Here is a 19,988-nt window from a genome sequence, read left to right as displayed (position 1 = left end):
AGAGGGAGGGGAGTCTGGAGGAACTCTTCACTGTTGAGCTCTGTAGTGTCCATGACTCTGGAAACATACCACGTACATTCATCAAGACAGCTCAAGGACATCGATTTACCTAGAAACTCCTAAACAACACAGGTAAACCAGAAGACTAAATCATGGGCTATTGTATCAAGTTGGATTTCTGGTGTTCATTTTTTTATTCATGGAGGAACTGTTTCGCCCCACTATGTTTTCTTAAGCCTATTCCCAATTTTCTTTTATAGCACCTCCTAACACTATGTCTTATTAATTACCTCCTAAATTGCAAAATCAAAGTTTGGCAAGGAGCCAAAGGCCAGTTATTTTTGCTACATCTTTGATGGTCAATACTGGATGCTAAGTAAATATTTAAGAGAATGAACACATCAATATCACAACATGCCCTATAGATCAATATTCTTTCATGACTGCTACCCAAGTAAACACATTGTTTCTGCCCTCGATAGTCTCCATATTAAGAATTCACACTGCTTGGGGCCAGCAGGTGATGTGGTTAGGGCTCTGGATTCCCACGTGGCTGACAGCAGTGTGAGTCCTGAACCTGAGTCCTGAACCCGGTGATTTGAAAATCACATGCATGCACAAAATCCCAGGAGGAGAATGGAGGAAAAGGGATGGCAGCATGGCCATCCTCTCTGGGAGGCAATTTCTCACTTTCCCTCAGTCTCTGGCAAGTACAAGCACCCTATGGCAAAAATCTAAAAGAAAAAAAAAAAAAAAAGAATTCACGCTGCTCACCTGTTCCAGGAGCTGAGAGCTCCCACATCACTTGCATTTTGAAGGGAGGTGAGGAGAAAGTCTGGGTCCTTAAGCTCTCCTTGGCTTGCGCCATTTTCATTGATTCATCTTAGCTACACGCAGAGCTGGGCTCAAGCACCTCTCTGGTCACTCACCCAAGAGGTGAAGTGCAGCTCGGGCCGTCTCAGAGGCAGGGAAGCACACTGCATGTGGCCCGTGTGCACGCTCCCAGGAGTGACTGTGACAGTCCCGGCACGGAGACACAGTCACTGGCTTTCCCCTGTGCCACCGCAGGGCACCGTTAATGAATGGAAATCCCTAACCTATTTCTAAATAAATTACTTTCCAGAGCTGTTCCTTGTTGTTGTTTCTTCCGCAACTGGAAAATTGCCTTTCTACTTTGTTTATTTTTAAATTGTAGATAAGCTTGTGGCCAGGAATGCTCAACTAGCCCCTTGTCCGAGGCCTCAGCCAACGCCAGTCACGATTCTACTCAAGCAAGTGCAAGGACGAGAAGACAATGCAGAACAGAGGCCACTGCCATGGGCCGTGTTTCTGGCACGGGGTCTAAAGATACATTTCCAAAGAGACAGGCCATTTACGACTTTAATTAGTTGGGTAGATCAGACTCCCCAAACAGCACCAATCAAGTGATTTGATTCAATTAATTGAGACACAGGATGCTGGGGAAAAAAAGTCAAAATTGCTTAACTGATTATCTTAAAGGTTCTTAAACTAGGACCCTGGTTTCAGGGCATTTGTGAATTATTAAGTGTGTAAACTTTTGTAGAGAAGAGTAACTCCTTACATTTCAAAGGCATCTGTGATTAAATAAGAAATTAAGAACTACTCATTTTCTTAATTTGTATGTGAAAGTACAAATCTAACTGTACCTGGCTTTTAAAGCATACAATAATGGCGGACCAGCAGTTGGAGTAATGGCTATGTCGCTGGACTCCCATGTAGTCAACTATGGTTTGAGTCCCGGACCCGGTGGCTTAAACTCACACTGGATGCATGTGCGTGAGTGCTCAAGATCCCGAGAGGAGAATGGAGGAGAAGGGATTGCGGCGTGACCATCCCCCCTGGGGGGTGATTTCTCGCTTTCTGTCTCTATGTCTCTCTTGGTCTGTCTGGCGAGCGCACGCGACCTATAGCGAAAACCTCTCTCAAAAAAACAAACAAACAAACAAACAAACAAAAACTCAGGCTGGGTGTGTGTGCATACATGCCCAAAATCCTAAGAGGAGAATGGAAGACAAGGGATTAGGCATGGCCAACCCCTCTGGGGATTGAATTCTCGCTTTCTGTTTCTCTCTCTCTCTGGTGAATGCACATGCCCTATAGCAAAAATCTCTCTTAAAAAAAAAGATTTAAACTTGAGTGTTAAAAGAGCAATGAATGGACCAGCAGATGGCATAGTGGTTTTAGCCTTGGACTCTCACATGACTGACAGTGGTTCAAGTTTTGGACCTGGTGGCTTAAAATCACTCTGGGTACATGTGTGTATGTGGCCAAAATCCTGAGAGGAGAAGGGATTGTGGTGTGACCATGCTCCCTGCAGGTCTCACTTGTTCTCTCTCTCTCTCTCTCTCTCTCTCTCTTTCTCTCTCTCTCTCCAGCAAGTGTACACATCCTATAGCAAAAATGAAAAAACAAAACAAGAAGAAAGAAAAACAATGGAAATGTTTAAAAATAGAATGTATAAAATGTATAAATAACTTTCTTGAAATGACGGATGCCATTCGATTAACGAAAACTTCCGTTACATTACTTGTACACTATTTCCAAGGGTTAATTTTGTTCCACTGCCAATAGGCAAGAGGAAAATACATGTGGTATATCATAAGCCGTCATAGAGGATGAAGCTTCTTTTGCATGGGGACACTAAATCTGAACAATGAGGGTGGTCCTTGAACTATTGGAAATGCAGCTAGCAGGGAGGTAATGGCTTTGTAGGCCCCAGGTGTGTCATTCCTGGGTACCACTATTCAAAGGCTAAGTAGACTATGCTTCTCTTCTGGGATCTAGAACAAGGGGAGCAGTGGAAATTCACTCTGATTCTCTCTCTCTCTCTCTTTTTTATAGAGAGATGTTTGCTATAGGGTGTGTGTACTTGCCGGTGACAGAGAGAGACGGAGACAGAAAGAGACAGAAAACAAGAAATCACTTCTGAGGGGATGGACACACTGCAATCCCTTCTCCTCCATTCTCCTCTTGGTATCTTGGGCACATATGCACACATGCCCAAAGTGAGTTTAAGCCACCAGGTCTGGGACTCAAACCATGGTCAACTACGTGGGAGTCAAGTGACATAACCATTATGCTGTCTACTGGTTCCAACTCTCTGACGTTCTCTCTCTTTCTTGAACAGGGATTTTCAAACTTGGCAACATGTTAGAATCTACTGGGGGAATGCTGAAAAAGCTCAAAGTTTAGATCCCACACAAGCCAATTAAGTTAGAATTTCAGGGGGTTGTCTCAGGCACTGGTATTCTATAAAGTGCCCTAGGTTACTCCAATGTGTAGCCAAGGTGGAGCACTCCAGCAAAACATAAGTAATTATTTTAAGACCAAATTTAAATCAGTCTGTTACTTTGTTTCAGAGGCTGTCAGCATGTCATTGTTTGCATGTATCACCATAATTTAGCTCATTTATAGATGACTACCTATGTTTCCTTTCATTGGGACAGAGTTAGTACAAAAAAAAAAAGTAGGTTAAATACAATGGAATCTCAAATCAGAAAGACATTCATGGTAAAGGAGAAATCTGAAGAACGTCTGTAGTCTAGCTAATAATATGTTATCGTACCAATATTAATTTCTTAGTGCTGATACATGTAACACGGTTCCTAAGATGTTGATATTGGGGAAAGCTGAGTGACGGATGTAAGGCTGTCAGTATTGTCTCTGCAACTGCTCTGTATCTATTTCAAAGTAGAAAGTTTAAAAAAAGAGAGAGCGAAGGCATGGGCCAGCCCTGCAGACTAGTGGTTAAGAGAGTTGGATCCAACATGGCTGACCAGGGTCTGAATCCAGGCCTTGGCAGCTTGAAAAGCATGCCATGTATGTGTGTGTGTGTGTGCGTGCGTGTGCACGCACGCGTGCGCACCCCAAATCCCAACAGGATGGGAAAATGGGGAAGGGACTGCAGAGTGACCACACTCCATTGAGGGTGTGTTCTCTCCCTCTTTCTCTGTCTCTCTTTGGTGAGCATATGTACCCTCTGGCGATTTAAATACATACATACATACATACATACATACATACAGGGCCAACAGGAGGAGAGGAAGTTAAAGTGCTAGATCCCACATGGGCAACTGTGTGGTTCAAGTCCCAGACCCAGAGGCTTGAAAAACACACCAGATGTGTGTGCATGTGTGTCCAAAATCAAAATCCCAAGAGGATAATGGAGGAGAAAAGACTGCAATGTGGCCATCCTCCCTTGGTGGGGGGGCGGGGGTGATTTCTCACTTTCTATCTCTGTCTCTCTGTAGCAAGTGCATGTGCCCAAAATTTAAAAAAAATAAAACAAACAAACAAACAAACAAAAAACAAGAAGAAAAACACAGATAAGGCAGAGCTAGTAATAATGCTGCAGAATTACTGATCACTAATAATATTAATATTCTTGGGAATAAAGTGTTGCATTGTGGACTTAGATACTTTATTAATGACCACAATATGTGAGGCAAGAAAAAGCTGAGAGAAACTTCCAATTTCCTGCCTATAGTCTGCCTTATATATCTTTGTTCTAGTCCCACTGAGATCCCAAAATGTCAACTGCAGTTAATTTTGAAACAATCACTGACAGCCTATAACCTAAGAGTCATATATTCTAGGAAGGATAATATTGCTGGTAATGATACCTTGCACTCAGGCAGTACTTCGCAGTTGATAAGCTCTTCCATGTGTTAATCTTGTTTAATTTATATTTGGAAATAAGCAAATACATGGTGTACACTATAAGCTGTCATAAAGGATGAGGCTTTTATTACCTTTTATTAAAAAACACAGAGTGTAGCACGTGCATCAATCACCCGTACCCTCCCAGTACACACGCACAACTGGAAAGCACAGTTATTAAAGAATCTCGCTTCCGTGGCACCACAGGGCGGGCTGGGGACATACTCTAAAACTAGCATTTCCTAACACAAAAATCACGGATCCACACCAGGTCATGCTCACAGGCACTGTATTGCGAGGACAGTGTTCCTCCTTCCTGGTAGGAAAAAGAGAAACACTCAGATTATCAGAGGCCACAGTCACGTCTGTCTGCCCAGGTGTTGTCAGGCCAGAATGGCTGTCCTGGAGTCATGGCCACCCCCTACTTGGCTTTGGTTCCATGTCCTTGTGCTCGTCCCTGGGAGGTGCTGGTTCTCGATTCCCTCTGGGCCCCTGACGAATGCCCTCTCCCTTCTCTGCGTCAGCACACTGGCCTCTTCTCTTTCAGGACTCAGCGGGCTCCTGCTCTTTCCCACTTGAACTCCCCGCTGGCTCCCTGTAACTCCTAAAACCGCCTCCAGGGACAGTAGTGACAGTGGCATACTTGCTCCAGACCATGCCAGAGGATGGCTCAGTAACCCCTTCACTATCATCCCCGAGAGGGCCTGCACACTCCAGTGCCATGATGAGATGAGTGAGATGCTCTCTCAAGTCTGGCTTCTAAACACACGCGCGCACACACACACACACACACACGCACATGCACACTCTCCCAGCACAGAGAACTAGGATTGTCCAGACCCAGAGTACACCGGCGAGCGGGACAAGGCAGCTGGACCTCAGGGGTGCATCTCCTCACTGAGATGTGGCTTTCCTGCCCTCGTCTCTCCAGGGAGAAGACTGACTTTGGACCTTCCATTCAATTCTTCGTGGCCTGCACTGTTAGAGCAGACATCCTTCTTCCTCTCTGGCCCAGCATAACCTGCTCATTCTTCGATTCTTGTTTGTGCAGAAGGGAAGTCTAATTGGGAGTCGCTGAGAGCTCAAAGGATTCTGCAGTAGAGTAAACCTACTTGGGAAGTTCGAACAATGGTTCATTGAAACATATGGTTTCCTTCTAATTAGAAGAAAAAGGATGAAGAGCAATTTGTGGGGGGGGGCAGTTACAATGATTCTCAGGAGAGAGAATAGAAAACATTCACATTTGGAAAATAACTGCTCTAGTGTGTATTCATTTAAAAGCATTCTTTTTTTAAAAAAATCATTATACCGTCTCAGGGCCAGAAGGTAGTGTGGTGGTTAAGGCATTGGACTCCCACGTGGCCAACCGTGGTTGGAGTCCTGGACCTGGCAGCTTGCATTCTTACTTTCTGTCTCTCTGTTTTTCTCTGGTGAGCACAAATTCCTTGTAGCACTTTAATAATAATAATAATAAAATTAAATAATTCTTTAAAAGACAATCCCTACACAGTCTCCTTTCTCTGCAGGTCTCAGCTTTTCATGGCTGTTCTGGCTTTGCCCTTCCAGCAGACACAGTACTTCCTCTTAGCCAGGTGGTCTGTGGCTGCCTGCCTTTTTGAAAGTTCCAGGCCCAGGGGCTGGCCTTGCTCCTTGGCTTCCTCCAGGAGGACGTAGCTGTGCTCCTGCTGCCTGCTTCCCGAACACACCACTGCCCAAGATGTCTATGTCACTAATTGACAGGGGACAGGGTGACCATATGTTCCAGTGTGCCCAAGACAGTCCTAATTTATATCCCCGTGCATTCACAGTGCCCTGATTTGGATAATCAATCACACGGCCACCCTGCCCATTCGCAGCTCCCTAAGGCTAAGTGTACCCATGTGGTGGATCTATCTGGTCACGTCTCTTAGTGACCAGTACGGACGCTGCCCGTTCTGGTTAGAGCCGTCTTCCTTCGACAGCACCATCTGACTCCTGGGCATGGGTTCCCCTATGTTCTGTTAGTATTTCGGGAAATCGTCTGGGTAATTCTAGAGATTTGGAGGTGTGTGTGTGTGTGTGAGAACTGTGAAACATTTGCTGAGAATAGCTTACTCTGATCTAGGAATCTGTAAGATAGTCACTGCACTCTGGTAACAGCACGCTAAGAAGAAAATTGAAATTGTAGTGAAGATATCCCTTACTTTTATTGCAAAGCACCATTATATAGAGACAATGGAAAGGCCGGAAAGCAAGCATTCCTTGCATTAGCTTAGTGATCTGAATTTTTGATTTTTAAATTCTATTTCAGTGTAGACAGTGAAACTGCACATATTTTTGTATTTGAATTTATCATCAAATTCACATCCTTGTTGTTATTGTTACTCCAACATTGGAGCAAAGTGTTTAATTTTCAGAAGTTTTCATTTAACTTTAATAGAAAACAAACCTATACAGACCTACTTTAAAAAACAAACAAACAAACAAAAAAAACTAAACCTAAACATTTTGGCCTGAATATAACCTGCTTGATTATAAGAACTAGTTTCCCTAATAATTTCGTAATATCAGCACCACCCTAATTACATCCTTCGGCTGTTCCAAGCATGATCACAGGGCCTTTGAAATTCAGAAGATGAACTTGGATTGACCCCAGACCACAGGACCCAAGTGGCCCGCAGCTGGTCTCACTGCTGACAGCCGGACAGCGCAATTTCAGGTTCTGCACTTGCCCTGGGGGCTCGGAGGGCTGTGGGCCGCACTTACGTCTCATCTGTGAATGCTATTCCGAAGTACTCCTTTTCTTTCAGATTGAAGTGCGATGCCACGAGGTCAAGAAGCTCCTTGGCCAGAAGCTTGGGCTGGGGGAGGACACAACGGAAGAAGAGTTAAGTGAGGAGCGATATCTACTAAGTCATGCAATGTCAGGTTTCTATCTTTTTTTTTTCCCAACAGAATGCCTCAAAGTTCAAGCACATTATCAATGCAAATGATTTTTATAAAACCCAAAGAGGGAGACAATGAGGTCACCACAGCAAACAGCCAGTTGAGGGTCAGCACAAACTGAGACCTTCTGTCTTACTTGCTAGTGGTTTTTCTATCCACATGTGGTACTCTTGGGTAGGACTGTCAAACCCAATGGCTTTCCTTCCCTGCATTTTGTCTGTTCATTTTTTTAAGTTTGCTTATTTATCCCACAGAGAGAAAGACATCAAAACCACAACACGGTACTCATACCATGATCCACCCCCAGCCTCAGCCGGCCTGGATCCGGGGCAGGAGTGCACACGCACAGCGGGCACAACGAATCTGGGACTTTTTTGTGTGGGTCCAGGATCACAGAGCACTGCCTTACTGCTGGGCCATGGGCTGGCCCTCCTTCCCTGCATTTTATGTTGAACAGACAGGGAGGATATCTTATTTATAAAAATTAATATGTTTATAAATGCTTATATAGTATGTGCTATGTGGCAGGCATTGGTTTAAGCATTTTACCAATTCCAGTATCTTTAATCCTCATCACAACCCTATAAGGTTGTCCTATTATTAACTTTAATGTACAGGGAGGGCAGGGGCACCCCGAGACCAAGCACGTGTTGGGACTGGGACTTGAACTCTGGTCATTTGGCTCCTGAGACTCTGACCCTGACTGTTCTCTATGCTCCCATAATTTTAAATGTAAACAATAAAAGTATCCAACTACAACAATTGTTAAAATTAAGGTCAAAGAGCCTTGAGCATAGTATTTTAAAATAAAGTAAAAATTCACCCTCCATTTTTCTTTTCAAAGAAGAACAGGCTTTACATGACATCTGTCTTGTTATAAACTCTTTTTTAAAAATCACTGCCAATTTAAAGAAATTCTTCAGAGATTTAGGCATACAATCTAGTGAATGTTTATAAGCATTGTCAATACATTATTCACCTCGATCCATCACTGTTGAGATGGTCACAGGACACTAAGCACCGAGCTGGGTGGTGGTGGTGGTGGTGGGGTGATGGGAAGGGATATGCTGTCTGATGGGGATACGGGACTGAAAGAGAATATTTCTCAGTCAGCGTCCAGGTCATGCATAGGAAGACACTGCCTTTGCTGGAGGACTGAAGTTCCATTCCAAGCACACTACCCGGACATCTCTAAGCTTCGAGCAAAAATAAAGATTCCAGAAGAGAAAAGTGTGTGCGCATGAACAGGTATGCATTTGTGAATGCGATTTTTCAGTTTCCCTGACTGTATTATTTCTACTCTGGTGGTTAGGCACTTCTCTCTGAGGAGGATAGATTGGCTGTAAATCAAGAGTTGCATGACAGTTTGGTTTCTTATTTCACTGTTTGGGTGCTCATACGGGCTCAGCTGTTCGCAGCTCTCTAAAATTCCTGTGGAAACCCTAACTCCCTATGATATTAGGAAATGAGGCCTTCGGGTGTGGGGGGGGTTGGTTTAGATGAGGTCACAAGGTATGGCCTCCACAGTGAGATTAGTGCCCTTGTAAGAAGGAAACATCAGAGAGCTTGCGGCTTCCTTTCCACCATGTGGACAACAAGAAGGTGGCCATTTGCAAACCAGGAAGAGAGCTCTCACCAGGAACTGGCCATGCTGGCACCTTGACCTTAGACTTCCAATCTCCAGAACTGTGAGAGAATGCATTTCTGGGGGTCGGCAGGTGGCATCATGGCTATGTTGCTGGATTGCCACATAGTAGACTGTGGTTCAAGTCCTGGATCTGGTGACTTAAAACTCACACTGGGTACATGTGCGTGCATGCCCAAAATCCCAAGAGGAGAATAGAGGAGAAGGGACTGCAGCATGGCCATCCCCTCAGGGAGTGATTTCTCACTTTCTGTCTCTGTCTCTCTGGTAAAACGCATGCACCCCATAATAAAAGTCTCTCAAATAAAAAAAGTACATTTCTGTTGTTTAAACCACCTAGTCTATAGTATTTTGTTAAGGCAGCCCAACCAGGGTAAGACAGGTGCATTTTCTTTAATTCAACAGCTGTTTCTTTGTTGAATGCCTACTATGTGCAAGGCTCTAGTTAATAGAGCAGAAGGTACAAAAATGAGCAAGACACAGCACCTCCCTACTGATAAAGAGTGACCTCAGACTTTCATCAGGCCACAGAGCAAGAGCGAGTGCTCAGTCTACAAAACACAAGCAGACGATCTACCCTTTGCTGCCTCAGCCCTGGGCTCAAGGGTGGCAACCTCCATGCCTCAATAGTCATCAGATCCCCAGTGAAAACCTCCTAAACTGACCAGAACGGGTGTGGGTTTGAAGCTGTGGTGGAGTTTCCTCCCCAGACGACAGAAATCAGCAGGAGAATCCATCTCGATAAATGAATACCATTTACTCTTCCACACTTCCATTCACACTAAATTTTGAAAAAGCGAAAAGGCAATCTCTGTAACCAACAGGGAATTCGAGATTTTATGTCACACCCTCCTTCATTAATAGTAGAAGTTCCACCCTGCAGTGGGGAAAGCGTGGTATGTCTCAGAATGTCACTGCTCAATTACAGAGTAGGATGCAAGGTGAGGGAGGTTCATGAAGCTCCACTTAAATGCTCTGCTTGCTGTGCGCTCCTGCGGGCTCTGTTCCTAGCACCCGCACTCCGATGGGGTATTCAGGCGCTCAGTTATAAAGTGTTTCACATATAGGTTGTGACTGTGAGGTAGTGTGATTGATTTTTAAATTGAAATATACAATAATTTATCTGTCCACATCATTGCTATCCCTTTCAAAGAAGTCACAGTATCTCTATGATGCATGCTATTTCTTAAACCATTTTTGATCATCTTTTGGGTTTGCCCTTAAAGCTCATGTCAGATTTATAATAGCATCGTCCCTGGAGATAAACTTTGATCTTAGAATGGATTTCAACTTTTTTTAATGTCCCAAATCACTTTAAATCAAGTCTCGTGAATTGGGATAGAGAAGGAGGATTGGTGATCATGGTGAGTCAACCTGGTTTTATAAAATGAGGTGAGAGGATAAAGCAATTATTAAAAGTTCTTAAGGGTTCTGGTGAGAGATTCAGCCCAAACTTGGAAATGACAGAAAAATGTCTTTCTCTTTGAGAGTTAAACTTTAAAGCTAACATCTTGGTGGACTTGATTAGGGACACAAAACTTTACCCAGGAAGAGAGAGAATTACTCTTAAGGCTGGTATAATGTATCTATAACACGATTCAATGTATTTGTTGTTCCATAGACTGGGTGGGAGTGAGTGGAAGGTGGTGTGTGGGAGGGGCTTGAAGAGGTAGCCTGGAGAAGGAAGATGAACCCAGGAAACAAACGTGATCTTAGCCAATAGGCGTGGAGTACTGGGCTCCTTGCCCAATGGTACAACTTTTTAATGGCTGTAAGGGAGGCATGGGTCTTTTGTGACTGATTGTATTACATTTAACCTTCTCCAATGTCGTGCCTTCTAGGGACTCACTGAGACATTCCATGTCCTGGATATGAGGCCGAGCATCCCTGAGTATGATCTCATCATCATTTTAAACAGAGATGGTTGCTCATTTCCTGATAAAGAGTCTGAGACTTGGACATGTCGGGCAGGCTGTGCTTGGTCTCACACCCAAACTGGGGTGCAAAACAAGGTCTGGATATGCTCAATGGAATATTATTTTGCTTCAAAAAGGAATGACGTTCTGACTCATGTGATATCATGCTGCAACAAGGATAAACCCTGAAGACATTATGCTAAGCTAGAAGCCAGACCCAAGAAGCACACATTTCATTTACATGACATAACTAGAATAGGCAAATTCACAGAGACAGTAGACAGAGATTACCAGGGGCTGGGAGTGTGTGTGTGTGTGTGTGTGTGTGTGTGTGTGGCAATTACTGCATTATAGCTACAGAATTTGGGATGACGAAAGTTTTGGAAATAGGGTGATTGTTACACGACACTGTGACTTAATGTATTGTGCTTTAGAACACATTGTGTATTTTCTTTCTTTTTAAAAATTTTTCTTTAAGTTTTTAGTTTGCTATAGGGTGTGTGCACTCACCATAGAGAAACAGAGAGAAAGAGAGAGACAGTGAGAAAGCATCCCACATTATAACCCCTTCACCTCCAGTCTCCTTTTAGGATTTTTGCATGCACATACCCGGCATGTTTTTCAAGCCACTGGGTCTTGGATGGCCATGTAGGATCCAGCCACTTTAACCACCACACCACCTGGCTGGCCCCTCATTGTGTTTCTGTGTGTGTGTGTATGTATGGAGAGAGAGAGAGTTTTGCATTTTTGCTGCAGGGTGCATGCACTTGTTGGAGAGACAGAAAGACACAGAGAAACAGACAGTGAGAAATCACCCCCATGGGGGATGGCCATGCTGAAATCCCTTCTCCATTCTCCTCTCGGGATCTTGGGCACACTTGCACACATGCCCGGTGTGAGTTTTAAGCCACCAGGTCCGGACTCTAAACACGGCTGACTACGTGGGAGTCCAATGACATAACTATTATGCCATCTGCTGATCCCTCCCCATTTTGTATTTAATGCCACTGATGTGAACACACGAAAATGGTTAAAGTGGTAAATTTTATGCTATAGTTTACCCTAGTTAAGGGGGCAATAAACAAGAAAGAAAAAAGGAAAAATCTCCTGAGGTCTGGTTGGTCTCAAAGCCCATGTGGGTAACCCTTCTCTGCCATCCTGCCTCTGCTGACTCTGCTTCCTGGGGGAAAGTTCAAGGACCATGAGCCTTGAGGACTTGTCTGGGTGAGGGCCGTTTCAATCACTTTATACGAGTACACCGACATTATGGATTATACATCAGTACTTACAACTTGATTAGTGTGATTTTTTAAGGATGAAAACATCAGGGTTCTGGGCCTACATAACTAAAGAGATGACTCAACTCATTGAAGAATTTGCCAGAATAACACATGCTATGTAGGGAGCCTGGGGTAGCTGACTTTTGGCCTTTTCAAATCATCTCCATGGTGATATGTCTCTAATTTAGCCCGTCACCACACCCTTTTTATATTGTAAGTTTTATAACAAGAAACTGAGGTGTTTTTTGGTGATTCATGAACTAAAGGAAACTAAGAGCTCTCAGCTATAGCAGCATTACCAGAATAAACTTTATCCTTTCAAATGAACTTTTTCCCAAGGGTTGTACCTATTTGGGTGTATGGGGGACTTCAAAAGTTCATTGGAGGGACCAATGAACTATGGGTAGCATAATGGCTATGTCGCTGGACTCCCATGTAGTCGACCACGGTTTAAGTCCCAGACTTGGCTGCTTAAACTCACGCCGGGCGTGTGTACGTGCATACCCAAGATCCCGAGAGGAGAAAGGAGGAGAAGGGATTGCGGCGTGGCCATCCCCCCTGGGGGGTGATTTCTCGCTTTCTGCCTCTCTGTCTCTCTCTGTCTGTCTGGCGAGTGCACGTGCCCTATAGCAAAAACCTCTCAAAAAAAAAAAAGTTCATTAGAAAATGTTAATTCTGTACAAGTGTTTCCTGGTGCAAAAAAATTAAATTAGAATCCATGCATTAAGTTTTTTTGTAATATACATTAACATAAATTTTTTGAAGGCCCTTTTGTTAAAAAATTTTAAAAATCAGTTCTATTACTTTAGACAATAATTATCAGGGATTAGATGCATCACTCTCAAGGAAGAAAAACCTAAATTTTTCACCCACCATTTACAGGTGGACAAATAAAAGGCAGTGAAGAAAGTGAGAACAGATCCCAGGAGATGTGGCAGTTAGAGCTCCTGAATGTTAAATCCCTTTAAAATCTGCACACTTTCTTCCATCATCAAGGTGACTGGCAACAGCCTGGAGGGTAGCTGCTCTGTCAGTGAGAACAACAGCTCCCAGCCAATACCTGATGGGCCGGCAGTGTGAGTGAGAAATAAACCTCCGTGTTTAACAAGACTTTGGGGGATATTTGTCAGTACAGCATAACCTAGCCTATCCTGACTCAGGCACTGAATCTTTAAGTCTCTGCATAGTTGGTTAAAAACCACTGAATACATCAACCTCCTGACTTCCTGACCTTGCCAGTTAAGATAATATCCCACCTTGACAGAATGGTGATTAATCAACTACATTGTCTGGCGAGTTTCTTAAATTCATTTAGAAAAAGTTGCTAGGTAAGCAGAAAGCTTTCTAGTATTATGTTCCTAGAAAGGATGTTTACAGAATCCTGCTGATGATAATTTGTCAATTACTCGTGCTGTAAACATTTGTGAACCTTTGCTGGGATCCGGCAGGAAGGGAAGCCAGAAAGGCAGCCTGGAGTCCAACCAAGTTCTCCAGGATGAACCGGCAGAGCCTAAACACTGATGCAAGCAAAACTAGCCCTGCGCATCTGCGGTTAGAAACAGTCTCTTCCGGGTCATGAGGACCATCCAGGTTCTACGAGGTCATGGCATTTGAGACTGACTTTCTTTCAGCCTGTAATTAACGTTGTTCGCTCAGTCACTGCTCTCTTCCCGTTCTCTCTCTCATATCCTTTATCCATGGCTCTCAGTCTTTATTTCTCCTTATATCTGACAAAGGAGCTCTCCCCACAAACGTGCCCCTCTAGATGCACTGCTTGGTGCAGCCGTGCGGAGTGGAACCAGACAGACTTTCCCACACTTACAGCTTGGGAACCTGGGCTCTGGTCATGGGCTCCAGGGAGGAAGGTCGAGTAGCTCTTTGTCACTGCAGCTCTGACTCCATGACCAGATCTGTTCCTGGGGGCTCGGGGCAATTGCAGGGGGATCTGTGCACATACCCAGCATATTACAGGGTTCTAGATCAGCTCTGTCTTCTTCTTGGCTTCTTCTTTCCAGATGGGACATGACTATCTACTATGATCAAAACAGCACTCAACAGGTGTGTATGGGGCTGTAAGGTGCTGCCATGTGACAACAGTTCCTCCAGGAAGCAGAAGATGAAGTGGCCCTTCTCCAATGTTCACAGAACATATTTACTATCGCTTTACATTCTGCTACCACTTTAACCTTGGCATGTGTACATCCCAGATAAACGATCTTGGGCAACTTATATAACATTGTCGGGTTCCAGTCCTCCCATCTGAAAATGAAGGACTGAAGATGATGGAGAGTTGGCCCCGTAAGCGCAGTGCAGAGGAAGCTGGATCCCACGTGGCTAACCATGGGTCTGGGTGCCTGGCCTCTGTGACTCGGAAAACTAATGGCATTCGAATAGGATACAATGAAGAACTGCAGTGTGACCAGGCCTGTCGGGGGGGAGGGGTTGCTCCCTCTCTCTTTCGTTCTCTTTCTTGCTCTCCCCCCTACCCATCACCCTCATGTGCATATGTGTCCTCTGGGGTTAAAAAAAAAAAGGAAAAAAAATTGAGGTTGATGGAATAGATATCCTAGAATATTATTTATATTATTAAATTTAGCTTCTTCCTTTCTTGTAAGTACCCAGCATTCCCCAAAGTCTTATTCGCTCATTCTAAAAAGCTGGACAACCACCCGGACCCCCCCTGCTCTCTTAAATCTAGTCCCTTAACATTTCCTGTCTTTTTTACAGAATCTCAGATGAGACCCTCAACCTCCGTGCCTCAGTTTCCTCAGCTGCAAAATGGGATAATGAGTATACCTGTGTCCCAGGCTGTACTGAGGATTAAATGGATTAGTAATGATCTTTCTGAAGCACTAGGACAGTGCCTGTCACATGACGAGTGTCATATGTGTTCATTATTATTTCAGTCCTTCATCATATCACTTAGGAATCATTTACAAACATTTTAGGGGGTCAGGTGATGGCTCAGAGGTAAAGTGCGATGCTCTGTGAGACTGACCCACATGGGAAGGGTCTGGGCTTGTGTCTGGTGACCTCCCTGACTATGTTGGGCACATGCGTGTCCATGATCTGGGGCTGGGTTACACAGGGGTCAATTCTGGTATTGGGATGCTATTGAAGGTGCTGTTTTCCTCTTTCTCTATCACTCAAGGGAGAAACGAAGAAGATAAAAACTTCCAAAAGGTATGAAGTTCTACGTGCCACCCCGGTGTTTAAAGCTACTCTTTGAATCTAGTCCTAATTTACCTATCCAACTTCACTTTTGTCCAGTTCCCTGCTAAGACATGCATTCCTGTTTAATCTATGTGTGCTGGATTAAAGACTCTGATCTCATTTTGATTTCCAAATCTTTGTACACACCATCCTCTCTCCTCTCCCTTGTCGTGTAAATTATATCCTGCTCAAGGACCACTTCTTCCACGAAGGCCTCCCTGACCAACCACCTCCTAATGGTCTCTCTCCTCTGCATTCCTATAGCATTTACCACATGAATCTCACTCCTGGTTGGTATGTAGACGCTCGTGGAGTGGTCAGCTTCATGTGACCTAATTTGCTGTGTCCTATATTAGGCTGAATGGTGGCCCCCAAATGTATATTCACATTCTCATCCCTGGAACCCATGAATATTACCTTAAAAGATGTGTTAAGGCTCTCATCCTAAATTATCCAGGTGGACCTAAACGCCATTGCATGTCTCTTTCTAAAGGAGACAGGGATTTCTGAGACAGATACACATATGGGAGAGCAGGGAGAGAAGATGGTGAAGGCAGAGCAGAGAGCGGAGTGCTGAAGGCACAAATCAAAGAACTCCAGAAAACTCACACACACACACTGAGTCTGAAATCCTGAAGATCGTGGAGCCCCCGCTGTGCCTGGCCTGCAGCCCCCCTAGAGGACACTGGCATCTGCTGGTTGTTTGAGACACAGGGGTCTGAGTTCAACTGCGTCACTGGTACGTATGCTCTCCTTTCACAGAACTGAAGACTTCCACGGAGAGGAAGGCAGGTGGCCCTTACCTCAGAGCTGACCTTGGGCCAGGTCTCTGCAAAATGACCAGCTCAGCCAGGGGACTCTCCCCTCGAGTCCCTTCTTGTTAGCCACCATTCCCTTGGAGCATCTCACAGACTCTAAATCAAAAGATTTGCCTCATCTGAGTTGATTGCGGCATGGCCATCCCCCCTGGGAGGTGATTTCTCGCTTTCTGTCTCTCTGTCTCTCTCTGTCTGTCGGGCGAGCGCACGCGCCCTATAGCAAAAACCTTTTAAAAAAATAAATAAAATTTAAAAATAAAATAAAACTTCAAATAGCAGCCATCAAATGGCTCTGTTTGGGTCTGGGGAGGAATCATAGTTGTGACTGAAGATGGATCTTCTCAACACACCTCCCTCGTTTTGACATCTCATTCTCACTGCAGGGCGCAGGGACTGCTCAGCTGCCAGGGGTGGACCAGCCTGCCCAACGACACAACTAGAGCAGCCCATCAGCTCACTGGGGCCCCTGTGACCCAATGGACGGTGATTCCCTGCCTTTGGAAAGTGTGCAGCTGTGAGCTGGCAGAAAGTGTTACCATGGATCACGCTACCACGCCTCCGGAAGAGGGAGTGGGCAGAAAGCGTGGTCGGTCAGGGCCTTTTTTGACAGGGTTCACTTTCCTGAAAACCTAGAGTGAGAGAGGTGGGGCACAGGAGGGCAGTTCTGAATACGTGCAGCCTGAACATGGCCTCCCTGAAGCCCTGCCTGTCACTGTACTGCCCCAGTCTGTGCCCTGGGGACTCTGCAATTGGCTGAGCAAGTGCTATGGACTGCCGGGATTCCTGGGGAGGGGCGTGCAGAGGGGGAGGCACAAGATCAGAGATCACTGTTCGCAGCTTCTGTGTGTGATAGACAGCATTTCCCCCCCCCCGTTACCCTCTGGGCACCCCCTTGAGGATTTGGGGACGCTGACTTCCTTCCTGCCCTTTCCCAGTGGAGCCCTGGACTCTGTGGCAGGGGACAAAGGAAGTCTACTTCCCTCATGCTGATCATGGACCCTTGGATGCCAGGCACCATGGAGCTTGCTGTTTCCTGGGCTCTCAAGCCCCCAGAACGGGTGGGGCAAAGAGCAGAGCGCCTCTCCTAGGCAGCAGGCCGGTCCTGACAGAGGGAGCGCTTCTTTATCTCAGGCCTCTCTATCTGCTTGACCCCAGCCCATTAATGGCTCTGAGAGAAATCCTTGACCTCCACCTTAGGAACAGTGGGGTGACATCACAACAAGTCTCGCTGTGAACACAGTCCCTGAGAACCACAGTGGCCAGTTACTGAGTGTGGCATCTGTCAGGCCTGCACTGTCTACTCCAGCAGATTTATCAGTCAGTCCAAGGCACTGGAGACCCGGGGACTCGCAGGGTTACCATCTGCCCTCATAGAGGGGAAACTGAGGCATGTAGAGAAGTAATTGCCAAATCTACACACTAAGTGGGGATTTTTCTTTTTTTTTTTTTGAGAAGGTTTCTTTGTTTTTTGTTTTGTTTTGTTTTGCTATAGGGCACATGCGCTCGCCAGAAAGACTGAGGCAGAGAGATAGAAAGCGAGAAATCACCCCCCAGGAGGGATGGTCACGCCACAATCCTTTCTCCTTCATTCTTCTCTCAGGATCTTGGGCACGCACGCACACGCACCTGGCATGAGTTTAAGCCACTGGGTCCGGACTACATGGGAGTCCAGCAGTATAGCCATTACACCAACTGCTGGTCCCCTAAGTGGGAATTTTACACTACAGTGCGGTGGAGTCGGTCACCCACCCCAAGAATGAGGATTCTGTAAAGAGCCAGAGATATATCTACCCACTCACTGAAATTACAGGGCAAAACCAAGGTTCCAAAGGTTCCAGAGGCCTGCCAGGAACAAGGGAAGCCACGTTTGTTAGCAATTTATTGGGTCATCGGCAAAGCCGTGACACATTTTTTGCACAGAAAACTATGTCATGACTTTTACGATAACCCAATAGGTAAGGCCAGGACCTAAGTACCTAACTGCAGTCTTTTGGCACTCCTCATATTCTATTTAGTCGAGGCTGTGCAGGGCTGCAAAGCACTGAAGTAAGAAGGAAAGGAAACAGAAAGTACAGAAATAGAAAGGGGGTTCTGGCAGGTAAAAAGCAGTCATTAGTGCAAACTGCTCAGGTCTAGCCTTCCCGGGGCCTCCAAGGCTGTCCCTCTCACCTCGGCTGCACCTTTCCCACATCTTCTGCAAGCTTCTCTGAATCATCTCGTTTCATCTTCAAAACAACTAGGGCTTCTAAATGCTAAATTGTGTGTCCGACATCACCACTACCAAAGGGCTCAAGGCCTGCATTGACTCCAAAACCTTTTTATCTTACTTAAAATTGTTAAATAAACCACAAATCAGGCCAGCAGGTGGCGTGCAGTTTAAGGCACTGAACCTCCATGGCCGACCACATGGTCTGAATCCTGGACCAGGTGGCTTGAAATGCACGCTTTGTGTGTGCATGCCCAAGATCCCAAGAGGAGACTGGAGAAGGGATTGCAGCATGGCCATCCTCTCGGGGGGACAATTTTTCATTTTCCCTCTTTCTCTGTTGCTCTCTGGTTTGTGCACATGCCCTATGTAGCAACAACAAAATGACCAAAAAATAGCATGTATTTGGTGTACAAATTATATTATATATATATATATATAGGACAGAATGACACCTGGACCTGCTCCTCCTTGCTGGCTTGAAGCAGAGAACCACTAGGCAGACTGTGGTCCCACGGAATCAGACAACGGGACCAGATGCCATCAGCGTGGTGATGCAGGAGGGTGTCTGGGCTTCAGCCACACCATACACCTCCAGGCCCCAGTAAGAGGCTGTGCTGCGAACTTGACAGCCACTGGTACGCCTGAGAAAGGGTGTCTGTCTCCCTATTCCTCACCCTTATATTCTTGGACCTCTTCCTCCTACCCCATCTCCTTTGCCTACTGACAAAGTCGATTCCTTTCATGGCTTCCTTTCTCTTCTCCACTTCTCTGGCCTCCTGAGGGTCTCTGCCATTTAACCCCACCATGGGCATCCTGAGAACCACCTTTTCAGCTTCCCAGCTGTTCCCTCTTCTCTAGGTTTTTCTTCTCCCAGTCTCTTCCTTTTATTTCCACAGTGTCTTCATTATTTTCCTACAATACAGATCAGCCTCAACAAATGTTAGGGCTGGTGCGGTCTGGGAGGGAGTCCTTCTCATCCATGCATTTCAATGATGCCCAATGGGAAGGCTTTGACAGGCGTACATAATTATTGCTCCTCTAGAAATGCAAAGTGCTCTCCCCAGCCGGCTGGGGAGCCTGCTTTATTCAGGATCCCCTCTGGGGACTCAGGAAGGCAGGCAGGTGTTCATTAGGGAGCATCTCTGATTAACAGAATAACCCCAGACTGCAGCCTGCTCAGGGCAATGTCACAGGCCTTTTGGGCCACGGTGGCTCCCCTCTCCCCTCTGTAGTCTCTCCACAGTAATGACAACTCTGTTTCAGCCAGGGGAAAACACAAAGCAGCACACGGTACTTGAACCG

At 45.5% G+C, this 19,988-nt stretch overlaps 1 protein-coding gene across 1 annotated transcript in view; it reads right to left on the bottom strand.

Annotated features, from left to right (window-relative positions):
* FRMD4A (FERM domain containing 4A) overlaps window positions 1-19,988 on the bottom strand; it is a 397,277-nt gene that overhangs the window by 165,793 nt on the left and 211,496 nt on the right. The window contains 1 exon segment of the mRNA XM_027772576.1: window positions 7,426-7,520. Coding sequence (XP_027628377.1) covers window positions 7,426-7,520 — 95 coding nt within the window.

The sequence above is a fragment of the Tupaia chinensis genome, unplaced genomic scaffold (genome assembly GCF_000334495.1).
Source record: "Tupaia chinensis unplaced genomic scaffold, TupChi_1.0 Scaffold000285_1, whole genome shotgun sequence".
NCBI classification, from domain to species: domain Eukaryota; kingdom Metazoa; phylum Chordata; class Mammalia; order Scandentia; family Tupaiidae; genus Tupaia; species Tupaia belangeri.
The sequence above is the reverse complement of the archived record's forward strand: the minus strand, read 5'-3'. Positions and strand labels throughout refer to the sequence as shown.